The 13,306-nt window shown below is 34.2% G+C and overlaps 2 protein-coding genes across 2 annotated transcripts; one reads left to right on the top strand and one right to left on the bottom strand.

Annotated features, from left to right (window-relative positions):
• Positions 1-771: 771 nt before the first annotated feature.
• On the bottom strand, positions 772-2,010 carry LOC135951256 (uncharacterized). Its single transcript, XM_065500874.1, has 2 exons — positions 1,350-2,010; positions 772-1,281 (listed from the first exon to the last, which is right to left on the bottom strand). The coding sequence occupies exons 1-2, from the start codon at positions 1,657-1,659 to the stop codon at positions 980-982; spliced, it is 612 nt and encodes a 203-aa protein (XP_065356946.1). The 5' UTR covers positions 1,660-2,010; the 3' UTR covers positions 772-979.
• Positions 2,011-7,738: 5,728 nt separating this feature from the next.
• LOC135952628 (odorant receptor 45a-like) lies at positions 7,739-9,080 on the top strand. Its single transcript, XM_065502634.1, has 5 exons — positions 7,739-8,003; positions 8,062-8,242; positions 8,297-8,753; positions 8,808-8,963; positions 9,027-9,080. Exons 1-5 carry the CDS (start codon positions 7,739-7,741, stop codon positions 9,078-9,080), a joined length of 1,113 nt encoding a protein of 370 aa, XP_065358706.1.
• Positions 9,081-13,306: the final 4,226 nt, after the last annotated feature.

Raw genomic sequence — 13,306 nt, 5'->3', positions numbered from 1 at the left:
GAATCGACACCAAAGCCAAATATCCATGGCGGTAAGGTATTTCTCTGTATTTGGTGGAAGCAAAAGCCGCCAGACATGAAAATGTAATATTTCATCATGACATTACTCGACCACATGTTGCAATACCTGTTAAAAACTATTTAGAATGAATTGGTTGGAAAGTTTGCCTCAACCGCTTTATAGTCCAGACTTTATCCCGTCCGACTAATATTTGTTTTGATGGATGCAGAACGCTCTCTTTGGGATACGTTTCACTTTGGAACAGAGTATTCGATATTGACTTGATTCGTTATTGGCCGCAAATGATGAGTAGTTCAGAAAGATGGAAAAAGCTCATAGCTAACAATGCATTTTTGCATTTTGCATTTTTAAGTCACACAAAATATAAAAATTATCAATACTGATCGAAGAATGATCAATATTGATCACATTCTTTAAAAATTATTAATGTTGATCATTTTTCTACTAATACATTTAGGTTTCTGACAACTGAGTTAGGTCTTTGACAGCAGAGTTTCCGCTCTATGTCTATTCTCTATGACTTTAATATTGATTACATACTATACAAATTATCAATATGGATTATTTTGGGGAAATTGTTTCTCTCAATTTCAATTTCTCTAAACAAATCGATTTTATGTGGAAAATATCGGCAATCAATAAACACCGTACTTTTAGCATTTAATCTAGATTTTAACTCAAATCCATTTATGAAGCGAAATAATTCACTCCCAAAATATTCGATGTTTTGATAAAAAGTATAAAATAACATTCTGTGAGATATATTTTTATTTTATTTATTTTAAATACTTCTACATCTATTTTAAATACATTTTGAATAATGTTATAACTTAAAATACTAACAGTCTTGATTACTCCAACTTTCTATAAAGAAAATAAGTTTTATTTTAATTCGTAAAAATTCTGGTGGATGATGAGGACAGTTGATGTCCGGTTTCTTTTAATAGTTATTCTCAATTTAATGTTTGCGTCCTCGTTTAAGAAGCTTCAAAAATTGTGATATATAAGACTTGGTTCTCGATCCCGAATTCACACCATGTCTAGCTTCTAAATATTTTTTTGGAGCCGGCAACTCCAAGGCCATGGCCTGCAAATTTTGAGCAGAATTTTGGGCATTTGTAGAAAGATTGAGATTGACTTCTGAGGCTGCAGCAGCTCTATCTGTATCTAATGATGATTGTGATGTTAAAGGGGTTGGTGGAGTTTGGACACCGTTAACAGCTGGTTTATTTTTACCAAAAGATAAAAGATAATCATCATCTTTATCAGATGAAATATACAATAAATATTATAAATATTTTGTAAATGTACTTATTTTCTTTACATACTTGTTGGAAACTCACCTAAACTCTCAAACATATCATCTGTAAACAGCAATAAGGCCGAACTATCTTCTTGCGGCAAACCAATATAGAAACCATCCAATTTAATGCGATAATTTTCATCACCCTTTTGTCTTTGATCATAGTGCACATCTTGCGAGTTCATTAAGGCCGATAAAGCTATTAAAGCACCCAGATCTTCATTATCATTGCGAGAAGAGTGTGTCAAAGGTTTAGCCAAGACACAAACCATTTGCTGGCAAGCCAGTAAACAACATAAAGCGAACACAAATAAACGATTGGTAAATTTACACATTTTCTGTTTTGTATTTAAATGTTTTGGGGGTTCTTTGGAGCTTAGAACCTTTACGTTTAACGTTTGGTTATGTAATGATTTCTTGTTTGAGCCTTAAGTTGACATGAAGTTATAAAGCCATTTGTTGGGAATGTTTTTGTTGTTGTTTCGTTTGAAAGAATCTTTGAAAAATACCTGTTCTGTTTAATGCTATAGCATGTGTATCATCTTCTTTTCCTTATTTTGTGGTCTGTTTGTATTCAATGATTACATAACATCTAATTGAAGACAGGTTTTTGAGCTTTAAGCCGGGTTTAATGTTGCAACAGGAGGTAGGAGGTTTTTGTTGTACGTATGTATTGGTTGTTTAAGGTTTTTGTTCTGATGCTGGTTGAAGGCACCCAAAGAAGTTTAGTTACCCAATAAATAGTTTTTCAAGTCCAAATTACAATTTCAGGTTCCAGTTCTAGTTCAGTTCTAGTTCAGTTCTAGTTCAGTTCTAGTTCAGTTCTAGTTCAGTTCTAGTTCAGTTCTAGTTCAGTTCTAGTTCAGTTCTAGTTCAGTTCTAGTTCAGTTCTAGTTCAGTTCTAGTTCAGTTCTAGTTCAGTTCTAGTTCAGTTCTAGTTCAGTTCTAGTTCAGTTCTAGTTCAGTTCTAGTTCAGTTCTAGTTCAGTTCTAGTTCAGTTCTAGTTCAGTTCTAGTTCAGTTCTAGTTCAGTTCTAGTTCAGTTCTAGTTCAGTTCTAGTTCAGTTCTAGTTCAGTTCTAGTTCAGTTCTAGTTCAGTTCTAGTTCAGTTCTAGTTCAGTTCTAGTTCAGTTCTAGTTCAGTTCTAGTTCAGTTCTAGTTCAGTTCTAGTTCAGTTCTAGTTCAGTTCTAGTTCAGTTCTAGTTCAGTTCTAGTTCAGTTCTAGTTCAGTTCTAGTTCAGTTCTAGTTCAGTTCTAGTTCAGTTCTAGTTCAGTTCTAGTTCAGTTCTAGTTCAGTTCTAGTTCAGTTCTAGTTCAGTTCTAGTTCAGTTCTAGTTCAGTTCTAGTTCAGTTCTAGTTCAGTTCTAGTTCAGTTCTAGTTCAGTTCTAGTTCAGTTCTAGTTCAGTTCTAGTTCAGTTCTAGTTCAGTTCTAGTTCAGTTCTAGTTCAGTTCTAGTTCAGTTCTAGTTCAGTTCTAGTTCAGTTCTAGTTCAGTTCTAGTTCAGTTCTAGTTCAGTTCTAGTTCAGTTCTAGTTCAGTTCTAGTTCAGTTCTAGTTCGGTTCTAGTTCAGTTCTAGTTCAGTTCTAGTTCAGTTCTAGTTCAGTTCTAGTTCAGTTCTAGTTCAGTTCTAGTTCAGTTCTAGTTCTAGTTCAGTTCTAGTTCAGTTCTAGTTCAGTTCTAGTTCAGTTCTAGTTCAGTTCTAGTTCAGTTCTAGTTCAGTTCTAGTTCGGTTCTAGTTCAGTTCTAGTTCAGTTCTAGTTCCGTTCTGGTTCAGTTCTAGTTCAGTTCTAGTTCAGGTTCTAGTTCAGGTTCTAGTTCAGGTTCTAGTTCAGGTTCTAGTTCAGGTTCTAGTTCAGGTTCTAGTTCAGGTTCTAGTTCAGGTTCTATTTCAGGTTCTATTTCAGGTTCTAGTTCAGGTTCTATTTCAGGTTCTAGTTCAGGTTCTAGTTCAGTTCTATGATCTTCTTTAAGCCTTTTTTGTTTATTGGGTCTCTCTTCATGGTCAGTTCTTTTTGCCAACTTCTTTTCCACTCAAAAAGACTTCCGCATTTTTGTATAATCTTCAAATGAAAATGCATGAAAAGAGCATTATAAAAAATAAATGTTATGTATATAGAATCTAACTAAGGCTTATAACTTAAACATAGTTTTCAAATACCAAGCAGTATCACCAGTATCCAGTTTATTGGCCTACAGACAGTATTCCAGCTGAAACTTAATAGTCGGGTGGTGTCATTTATAATGCATGCTAATATATTCCAATTATATTTAATTGGCAGTATTTAGGATAATATATTTTAAAGAAGTGAAGGAAGGCTTTTATATTTTTTTTGTCATTTATTACTTAGTAATTTTTTTAAAATTATTCATCTTAAAAATTGACTTTGAATCTTCAAAAATGTTAATGACTTCTAATGTATACTTTATTGAATTTTCCTGTTTCAATTTATAATAAAAACGTTTGCTGTTATTTTGCACTCGTATATTTATGGCCCCCTTGTTTCTGGGCTATAATATTTAATTTGTCTCATTTCAATTGTTATAAGCTAATGTTTTTAGTGCCTAACAATTAAAATTTTTTATTGCAAAATAAAACAAACATTAAATGAATATACAATTGTATATTTTGGTTGACGATTTTGTATTTTTTCGAACAAAAGCCTATAATTAAATTGGTATTAAAATCAACCCACTTTAATTTAAGTAAAAACTCATATTAGGCAAAGGTAAACTAAATATATCGTGGTAGTTCACTGCGCGCAAACAGAGTCGAAAGGACCCTTTTTTGACAAGGCTAAATCACTCGTCAGATGTAGTGCTAATGAGGAGGGTATTAAATCCAACCTGTAACCTTGAGGTATCTCAGTAGTTCATTAAGTCTGGAACTAAATTATTCACCAAGGATGTTTAGTATGTGGTATCCCAGGAATCTATGGCTCTTGACTGTTGGTTTCGGTCATTTGCAGCTGCCTCCTTTTTCCTGTCTTTCCAACTAAAGCAGTGGATGTTGAAGGAAAGTGGGAGTCGACTTGCATGCACCCAGTGACCCGTTAACCGCAAACCGATGATGTGAACTCAGATAGTGCAAAGTTCAATAGTTAGATATTTTTTAGACTGAAGCATGAAAAGTCCAATTCAGCTTGAATGCTTACCGAATGTCCTTTTGAGATATCGTCTGAAGATTTCGATTTTATAGTCCCAAGCGGTATTGCGACAGATATTGCATTAGATGCATTCAAAGATGATCCTTCTCTGGTCAGCTCATCTGCCGGCTCATTACCGTAGTATCGTCTATGCGATGGGACCCAATCTAGGGTGATATCATATAGACGTACTAGCGTCTATATGACTTTATCTGGGAGACGTATTCTAGAATTCTAATCCTAATTGATCACAGAAGACCCCAAATCCAGGTCACAGTTTATGGTAGAGCCACCACTATATAGTTTTATGTCAATGCCTTCCAGAAGGAATAAGAACTTTAAACATACCATCAACATTTATTTTATGAACGAGAAATAACGATCTATAACGTATGTACAAGTAAATATCTTGAATTCCATCATCCAGGATATTGTGGAAGTAGATTACCGTAACGAAGGGCCTCTGATGGTGTAGTGCATCTTCAACCACTGATCCTGATACCAGCTGATATCTGAATTCGGTACAGTTGCTTCACGAACCATTTCCTTTTCGTTGCAGTCCTATTTCCTATTTCAGTATTGCGATATACACTCACTTAACCAGAACAAGCTACATTTTGTAACGAACATTTTACGAAATGTGTATTAAACAAATTAGACCACTTCACTCTATGTTGTACTTTCAGTTTTCATGCTATTGCATAGTCCCAAAAAAAACACCGATTTTTCGCACAGTCTGATAAGGAAAGTTCCCAACCTCGTTTGTATGTAGGAACTGGAATGTATTCATTGTATGATAGGAGTTAGTGAAATGGGATATTGTATAAGGTGCAGCGATTTTAGAGAAGTGGTAGTTAAACGGGAGTGGTGACAGTATATAGTACCCAGGAACTCCTTGTATAACTATATGGAGTCTCTAAACTCTACGAACGACTGGCGGCCACTCAGAAAATTTACAATACATCTCTTGTTGAATATTGTGGATCGCAAACGAGGGTGATGAAGCTGGCAGTGTCTAAGTGCCATCGAAAAGTATAGTGAAATGAGGATCATCCTTTCACAAAGCCTCTGATGTGAGATGTGAGTTGCTCTGTGAGGCCTAATTGGCAATAGCGGTTAATACTTTTATTTTGCAACATTTGTACAATATAAATTTATTTAAACTATTGGCCATTATCAATTTCCGATCCTCTGTTCTGAAGTGAAGTGTATCCCAGAGAAAGCGTTAAGCAAGGTCTGGACTATAAGGCGGGCGAGGCAAAACATTCCAACCACTTCTTTCTAAATAGTTTTTAACAGGTATTGTAACATGTGACTAGAGATGCCAAACGGGGATCACGTTCCAAAATCCCGAAGCCCGAGATTTCCCAAAAATCCCAAAAACCCGGGTCGGGATTTCTTTAAAGAATCCCGAACCCCGGGATTTTCAAAAATCAGTCCCGATTAGCATCTCTACATGTGACCGAGCGCTGCCATCATAGAATATTAAAGTTTCATGTATGACCGCATATTGTGGGCGTTTTTCGGCCAATGCTCGCTTCAAACGAATCAGTTGCTTTCGGTACAGGTTCCCTGAGATGATCTGGCATCATTTAGTCCCACCAAATGCAGTCCATTACCATAGCGCCATGGATATTTGGCGTTGTTGTCGATTCGGCTGGTTCGTCGGGCTTCACACACGATCTCATACGCTTCGGGCTATCGTAATGCATCCACTTTTCTTCGCAAGTAATGAATCGATCAAAAATTAAGTATGAATAAATGACAGAATTAAAAAAACCGCATTCAAAAGATACGCTTTCTATTGTAAATCCAGCATTTTTAACGGGGAATCCCGTTCCCCAAAATCCCAGGGTTTTCGGGATTTCCAAAATCCCGAAGCCCGAGATTTCCCAAAAATCCAAAAACCCCGGGTCGGGATTTCTTTACCGTATCCCGAACTCCGGGATTTTCAAAAATCATTCCGATTAGCATTTCTACATGTGACCGAGCGCTGCCATCATGGAATATTAAGGTTTCATGTATGACCGCATATTGTGGGCGTTTTTCGGTCAATGCTCGCTTCAAACGACTCAATTGCGTTCGGTATAGGTTCTCTGAGATGATCTGGCATCTTTTAGTCCCACCAAATGCAGTGCATTATCTTAGCGCCATGGATATTTGCCTTTGTGGTCGGTTCGGCTGGTTTGACGGGCTTCACACACGATCTCTTACGCTTCGGGCTATCGATCAAAAATGGTTTTCTATTATAGCTTTAAAGCAGCATTTCGGGCATACGAAATCGTTCCTCGGCTTCAATTTGTAAGGTACACAATTTCCCTGCTTTTGAATGAATCCTGCTGCTCGTAAATATTTTGAAATTGCTGTTAATTTTGAAGGCTCTTGTAGAGTTTGACAACAATCTTCATGGAGTAATGCCTCCAATTCTTAGTCTTCAAACTTTTTTGGGTGGCCTGGGCGATATTTGTCTTCTGTGCCAAAATCACCACTTCTGAACCGAACAAACCATCTCTCACACGTTGAAACCGATAGAACACATTTACCATAAGCTTTGGTGAGCAATCGGTGTGATTCAGCGGCACTTTTTTTCAAATTAAATAAATAAAGCAAAACTTCCCGCATATGACGCTTGGTTGACACAAAATTTGACTTTATTGTTTACGACATAGAGAAATAGAAATAGAGCGGAAACTAGAAAAAAACTCAAACAAAAAAATTACTCAAAATTATCACACATACGAGTGTTGTTTTTGTTTTCACATAGTTTTTTCTACTAATACATTCTCATCACTTAGGTCTCTGACAACTGAGGTAGGTCTTTGACAGCAGAGTTTCCGCTCTATGTCTATTCTCTATGGTTTACGCTATAATGTTCAGTAACTAAGTGAGATTAAATGACAGATATGTACTCTTCAAAATGACATAAGTTATTAAAAACAAAAACTGCGTTCAAAAGATACGCCTACTATTTTAAGTCATACATCCAATAAAAGATTTAGACCTTTTGTAAGTAACCAACAACTGATCCCACCCAAATAGCTTCCCCACTAATTCTGTAGAGTGCTTTTTTAATTATGTATTGGCAAAAAAAATATAATAACTGTTTTCGCAATTCCTTCAACTAATTGCCCAAATAATAAACCATATATAATATCCTACAAAACCTTCAATTTAATCATTCAAAAAATTATTCTTCAACGTTGAAATGTCTCTTATAAAGACTAGGCAAAATTTGGAATTTCTAACAACTCAACATTTTACTCTGTTAAAAATGGGTATCGATATAAACACTCTAAAAAGAGCAGAACTATTAAGGAGTTATTGGAAGTTTTTCTGGCTAATAAGTTGTACAATTTATTTGGAATATGGTTTGATAAGTTTTGTGGCGCAAAGTCTTTCGAACATAGATGAGGCGACTGGGGCCTTGTCCATGTTCAATCAGGGTTGCTTGATTTTAATTAAAGTTACGGTGTTTATGGCCAAGGGAGATAAATTTATGAAGTTAATTTGGGATATGAATCTGTTGGCGGAGAAGGGTGAGTAAAGGACATCTATTTATTTTAAAATATTTGAATTATTTATTGTTTCCACAAGCCAATACCGAGGAGTATAAAAAATGGCTGGAGGAAAATCGTCGCTCTCAGCTTATAGGAAAAATGTATTTCTATGCCTGCTGGGTGGCGGTGGCTTGTGCGGGCATAGTGCCCATAATATTTATGGTCTATGACTATAAACAAAATAGTGGTTTCAATAAGAAACTACCCTTTGGAGGCAAGTAAGTATTAAATAATAATAAAACTTACCTTTTAATGTTGCTAATTTGCCACAGATTTCCCTTTGACAAGGGTGGTGTAATTGTCTTTGCTCTCAATTATATATTATCCCTGATCTATATCTATGCTTTGCTCAATATGACAGTGGGCATTGACACTCTTTATGGCTGGTATATACACAGTATATCGGCCCATTTTCGCATTTTGAGATGTAAACTACAAAGTACCGCCTTAAAGCTACAAAACAATGATTGTATAGATTTTACCCAAGATATTGGCTTAATAGTTCATTACCACAATGCTACATTAAAATTTACCCAAGGCTTGAATGCCAACTTTGGTGAGATATTATGGGCTGAGGTAATGTTGAGTTGTTTGCAAATGTGTTTTGTGGTTTATACCCTAAATAATGATACCGATGTTTCGAATATGCCATTTAATTTTATGGTTCTGGTGGCAGTTGTGATGCAATTGATAATCTATTGTTTTGGCGGAGAGAAAATTAAGAATGAGGTGGGTTTGAGATACATTAATAATTTATAAATATTTGCTAATAATTCTTTTTAGAGTTTAATGTTGAGCTCGGATTTTTATTTGAACTTTCCGTGGCATAAAATGTCTGCTCAGCAGAAGAAACTTATGCTGTTGCCTTTGATGCGCTCGCAAAAGTTATCGGTCTTAAGGGGTCTGTTTTTTGAAGTGGATCGTAATCTGTTGGTTTATGTGAGTTTATATGAATTACTAAGTTTTTTTTTAAGTTTCTTATTAATTTTTTTTTCCTTATAGATTTTAAAGTCGGCCTTTTCTTTCAATGCCTTACTCTCGGCCATGAAGGAATAATTAATGGGGTTTTGAAAGATCACAAATCTTAGATTTGCACTAAGTATTTTGAATTACAGCAAGAGCACCGAATTTGTTGCCAATCAAATGATTCAATTATAAAAATTGATTTTTCGGTTCTGGAAACAAAAAGTTAATTGCTGAAGATAAGTTGCGATTAGCACATTTTAACACTCTATTTAAAATTGTGATTCTATCGATTAACAACAAATTTGTTTGTTATAACGAAAATGTTTTTTTTTTAGTAAAATTTAGTTTTGATATAAACCACTAAAAGTAGACAAGTTTGAACGCAAATTAATTTTGCACAAATCATAAGATAATTTTGTTGTTATAATAAAATGTTTAAATATAGATGAAAAAAGTTGTGCCGAATCTTATATACCCTTCACCAAATTATACTTCAAAATACAAATTTTAAATATTTTTAGGTAAAAAAAATTTTTTTTTCAAAGTATTTTTTTTCATTTTTTTTTTTACATTTTTTATAAATTTTTGTTGTCCTGTCCAAGCCACAACAGCATACATGTAAATCAATGTACATATTATGAGTTTTTATATAAGTAATCGAATTTTGGTCTGAAACTTAAGTGATCACAGATCTAGCCCTTTTTTCTCACTCTCATTGGCCAAGTTATTAGGTATTTTAGATATTTTGAGTTTTTATATAAAAAATCGAGTTTTTGTCAGAAATATGAGTGATCACAGATCGAGATATTTTGAGTTTTTATATAAACAATCGATTTTTGTTCAGAAATATGAGCGATTACAGATCGAGGTCCTTTTCTTGATTAAACGCTTATTGGCCAAGTTATTAGAGAATTTAGATATTTTGAGATTTTATATAATCAATTTTTCTTCAGAAATATGAGTGATCACTGACCGAACTGCTTTTCTTGATTAAAACCTTATTGGTCAAGTTATTAGCGATTTTAGATAATTTGAGTTTTTATATAAAAAATCGATTTTTGGCCAGAAATATGAGTGATCACAGATCGAGCTCCTTTTCTTGATTAAACGCTTATTGGCCAAGTTATTAGAGAATTTAGATATTTTGAGATTTTATATAATCAATTTTTCTTCAGAAATATGAGTGATCACTGACCGAACTGCTTTTCTTGATTAAAACCTTATTGGTCAAGTTATTAGCGATTTTAGATAATTTGAGTTTTTATATTAAAAATCGATTTTTGTTGAGAAATATGAATGATCACAGATCGAGCTTTTTTTCTTGATTAAACGTTTATTAGCCAAGTTATTAGCGAATTTAGATATTTTGAGTTTTTATATAAATCGATTTTTGGCCACTAATATGAGTGATCACAGATCGTGCTTCTTTTCTTGATTAAACACTTATTGGTTTAATCAAGAAAAGGATTAAACCAATGATTTTAGATATTTTGAGTTTTTATAAAAAAATCGATTTTTGTCTAGAAATATGAGTGATCACAGATCGAGCTCTTTTTCTTGATTAAACGCTTATTGGCCAAGTTATTAACGATTTTAGATATTGTGAGTTTTATATAAAAAAATCGATCGAGCTCCTTTTCTTGATTAAACGCTTATTAGCCAAGTTACTAGCGAATTTAGATATTTTGAGTTTTTAAATAAAAAAACTGATTTTTGGTCAGAAATATGAGTGATCACTGATCGAGCTAATCGATTTTTGGCCAGAAATATGAGGGTCACAGATCGAGCTCCTTTTCTTGATTAAATGCTTATTGGCCAAGTTATTAACGATTTTAGATATTGTGAGTTTTTATATAAAAAATCGATTTTTGGGCAACGCAAATAGAAACACTTATCGTTTCTCGAATGGACCTAATGTGTCGTTGGAAAATAAATGGGGGAAACCTGGAAGTGGAATGCCTTGTTTCCGCCGTTGAAATTTCATTGACGATTTGAAGTATTATATCTTGGCATTTCGGAGTATAGCAGCGATCAGCCAAATTTATCATTCCGGCACATATCAAAAAATCTTGTCAATGTTTTAGATTGCGGTCGATCAACCATTTTCCAGATGCCACTACCTTTGGTCACATATTTACAGCATTTGATAAGTGGGCGTATTAGTGAGCGTATTATTGGGCGGAAAAAACTTTTGTGGACTATTGCGAATATTTAAAAAAAAAATAGCCAAATCGGTCCAGGCGTTCTGCGATTTTAGATACATCGAAAATAGTGGACGTAAAAGTGGGAGTGTTCAATTTTTCCTTCAGTAAAAACTTAAATTGGATAACTACGAATCGATGTAGCTGTTTTCTGATTTTAGATAAATCGAAAAAAGTGGGCGTAAAAGAGGGGCGTGGCCAATTTTTCATTCCGTAAAAACCTAAGTTGGACTATGACCAACAATTAAAAAAAAAAAATTGTCTAAACCGGTCCGGCCGTTCTAAACTGATGCAATTACCAACGAACGACAATTGATTTTTATTTATTTAGATTTAGCGAATAAAAAACTTTTGGTGAAAAAAAAAATCGGGTTAAAAAATATTTTTTTCCGATTTTGACCCATTGTAGGTCCAACTTACTATGGTCTTATATACGTCGTTGCAAATGAAATGTCTATCATTAGATATCCATATTGTCTATATTAATGACTTAGTAATCCAGATATATGTATGTCAAAAATAGGTCAAAAATCGAGATTGTCCTGGTTTTTTCCTTATATCTCAGCCATTTGTGGACCGATTTCTCGATTTTAAATAGCAATCGAGCCGGAAGAATTCCGGAGATAATGATGTATGAATCGTGTATGTAAGTTATTTGGGGACTTCGGAAAGTTAATTTCAACAGACAGACAGACGGACATGGCTTAATCGACTCCTCTGTCATTAAAGATTCAGAATATATATACTTTATGGGTCGAAAATAATGTTGTGGAAATTACAAATGGAATGACAAACTTATATACCCTTCTCACGAAGGTGAAGGGTACAAAAACTACTATAAAAATTTAGCTTTAGCCGAGGTTTCGTAAATAGTCATAGTTTAGCTTCAACCATGGATATTTATATAGTCATAGTTTAGCTGCAATCGTGGGTCTTTATGTAGTCATAGTTAAGCTTCAATCATGGGTCTTTATATAGTCATAGTTTAGCTGCAATCGTGGATCTTTATATAGTCATAGTTTGGCTTCAATCCTGGGTCTTTATATAGTCATAGTTTGGCTTCAAGCGTGGGTCTTTATATAGTCATAGTTTGGCTTCAATCGTGGATCTTTATATAGTCATAGTTTGGCTTCAATCCTGGGTCTTTATATAGTCATAGTTAAGCTTCAATCATGGGTCTTTATATAGTCATAGTTTGGCTTGAATCGTGGGTCTTTATATAGTCATAGTTTGGCTTCGATCGTGGATGTTTATATAGTCATAGTTTGGCTTCAATCATGGGTCTTTATATAGTCATAATTTGGCTTTAATCGTGGATCTTTATATAGTCATAGTTTAGCTTCAATCCTTTGTCTTTATATAGTCGTAGTTTAGCTTCAATCCTTTGTCTTTATATAGTCATAGTTTAGCTTCAATCCTTTGTCTTTATATAGTCATAGTTTAGCTTCAATCCTTTGTCTTTATATAGTCATAGTTTAGCTTCAATCCTTTGTCTTTATATAGTCATAGTTTAGCTTCAATCCTTTGTCTTTATATAGTCATAGTTTAGCTTCAATCCTTTGTCTTTATATAGTCATAGTTTAGCTTCAATCCTTTGTCTTTATATAGTCAATCCTTTGTCTTTATATAGTCATAGTTTAGCTTCAATCCTTTGTCTTTATATAGTCATAGTTTGGCTTCAATCGCGTTTTGACTGAAAAACGAGACGTCAGTGGTGCAATACCGAAGCCATTCATTATTTTGTTTATTTATATGTTTACGTTTAAAAATGTAAGTAAAGTTTTGCTGGGCAGTTATATACGATTGTCGAAAATTTACCTAAAAAACTTAACCTTACTGTTTGAGACCATAATACAATCATACCCAAATAGTTTCATTTTTATACCCTTCACCATGATTGGCAAGGGTATATATAAGTTTGTCATTCCGTTTGTAATTTCTACATTTTTCATTTGCGACCCCACAAAGTATATATATTCTGAATCGTTATAGATAGCGGAGTAGATATAGCCATGTCCGTCTGTGTGTTGAAATCAACTTTCTGAAGCTCCCAAATAAGTTACATACACGAATGATACATCAATATCTCCGAAATTCTTCCGGCTCGGTTGCTAT

The sequence above is a fragment of the Calliphora vicina genome, chromosome 2 (assembly GCF_958450345.1).
Source record: "Calliphora vicina chromosome 2, idCalVici1.1, whole genome shotgun sequence".
NCBI lineage: Eukaryota > Metazoa > Arthropoda > Insecta > Diptera > Calliphoridae > Calliphora > Calliphora vicina.
This window is presented reverse-complemented; position numbering and strand designations above follow the sequence as displayed.

Excerpts from the sequence above, each read along its gene's own strand:
- LOC135951256 (XM_065500874.1), bottom strand. The coding sequence starts at position 1,659 with ATGTGTAAATTTACCAATCGTTTATTTGTGTTCGCTTTATGTTGTTTA. Across the intron at positions 1,282-1,349 it reads TTTAGGTGAGTTTCCAACAA|ATGATGATTATCTTTTATCT; the intron begins GTATGTAAAGAA and ends CATCTGATAAAG.
- LOC135952628 (XM_065502634.1), top strand. The coding sequence starts at position 7,739 with ATGGGTATCGATATAAACACTCTAAAAAGAGCAGAACTATTAAGGAGT. Across the intron at positions 8,004-8,061 it reads GAATCTGTTGGCGGAGAAGG|CCAATACCGAGGAGTATAAA; the intron begins GTGAGTAAAGGA and ends TGTTTCCACAAG. Across the intron at positions 8,754-8,807 it reads GAGAGAAAATTAAGAATGAG|AGTTTAATGTTGAGCTCGGA; the intron begins GTGGGTTTGAGA and ends AATTCTTTTTAG.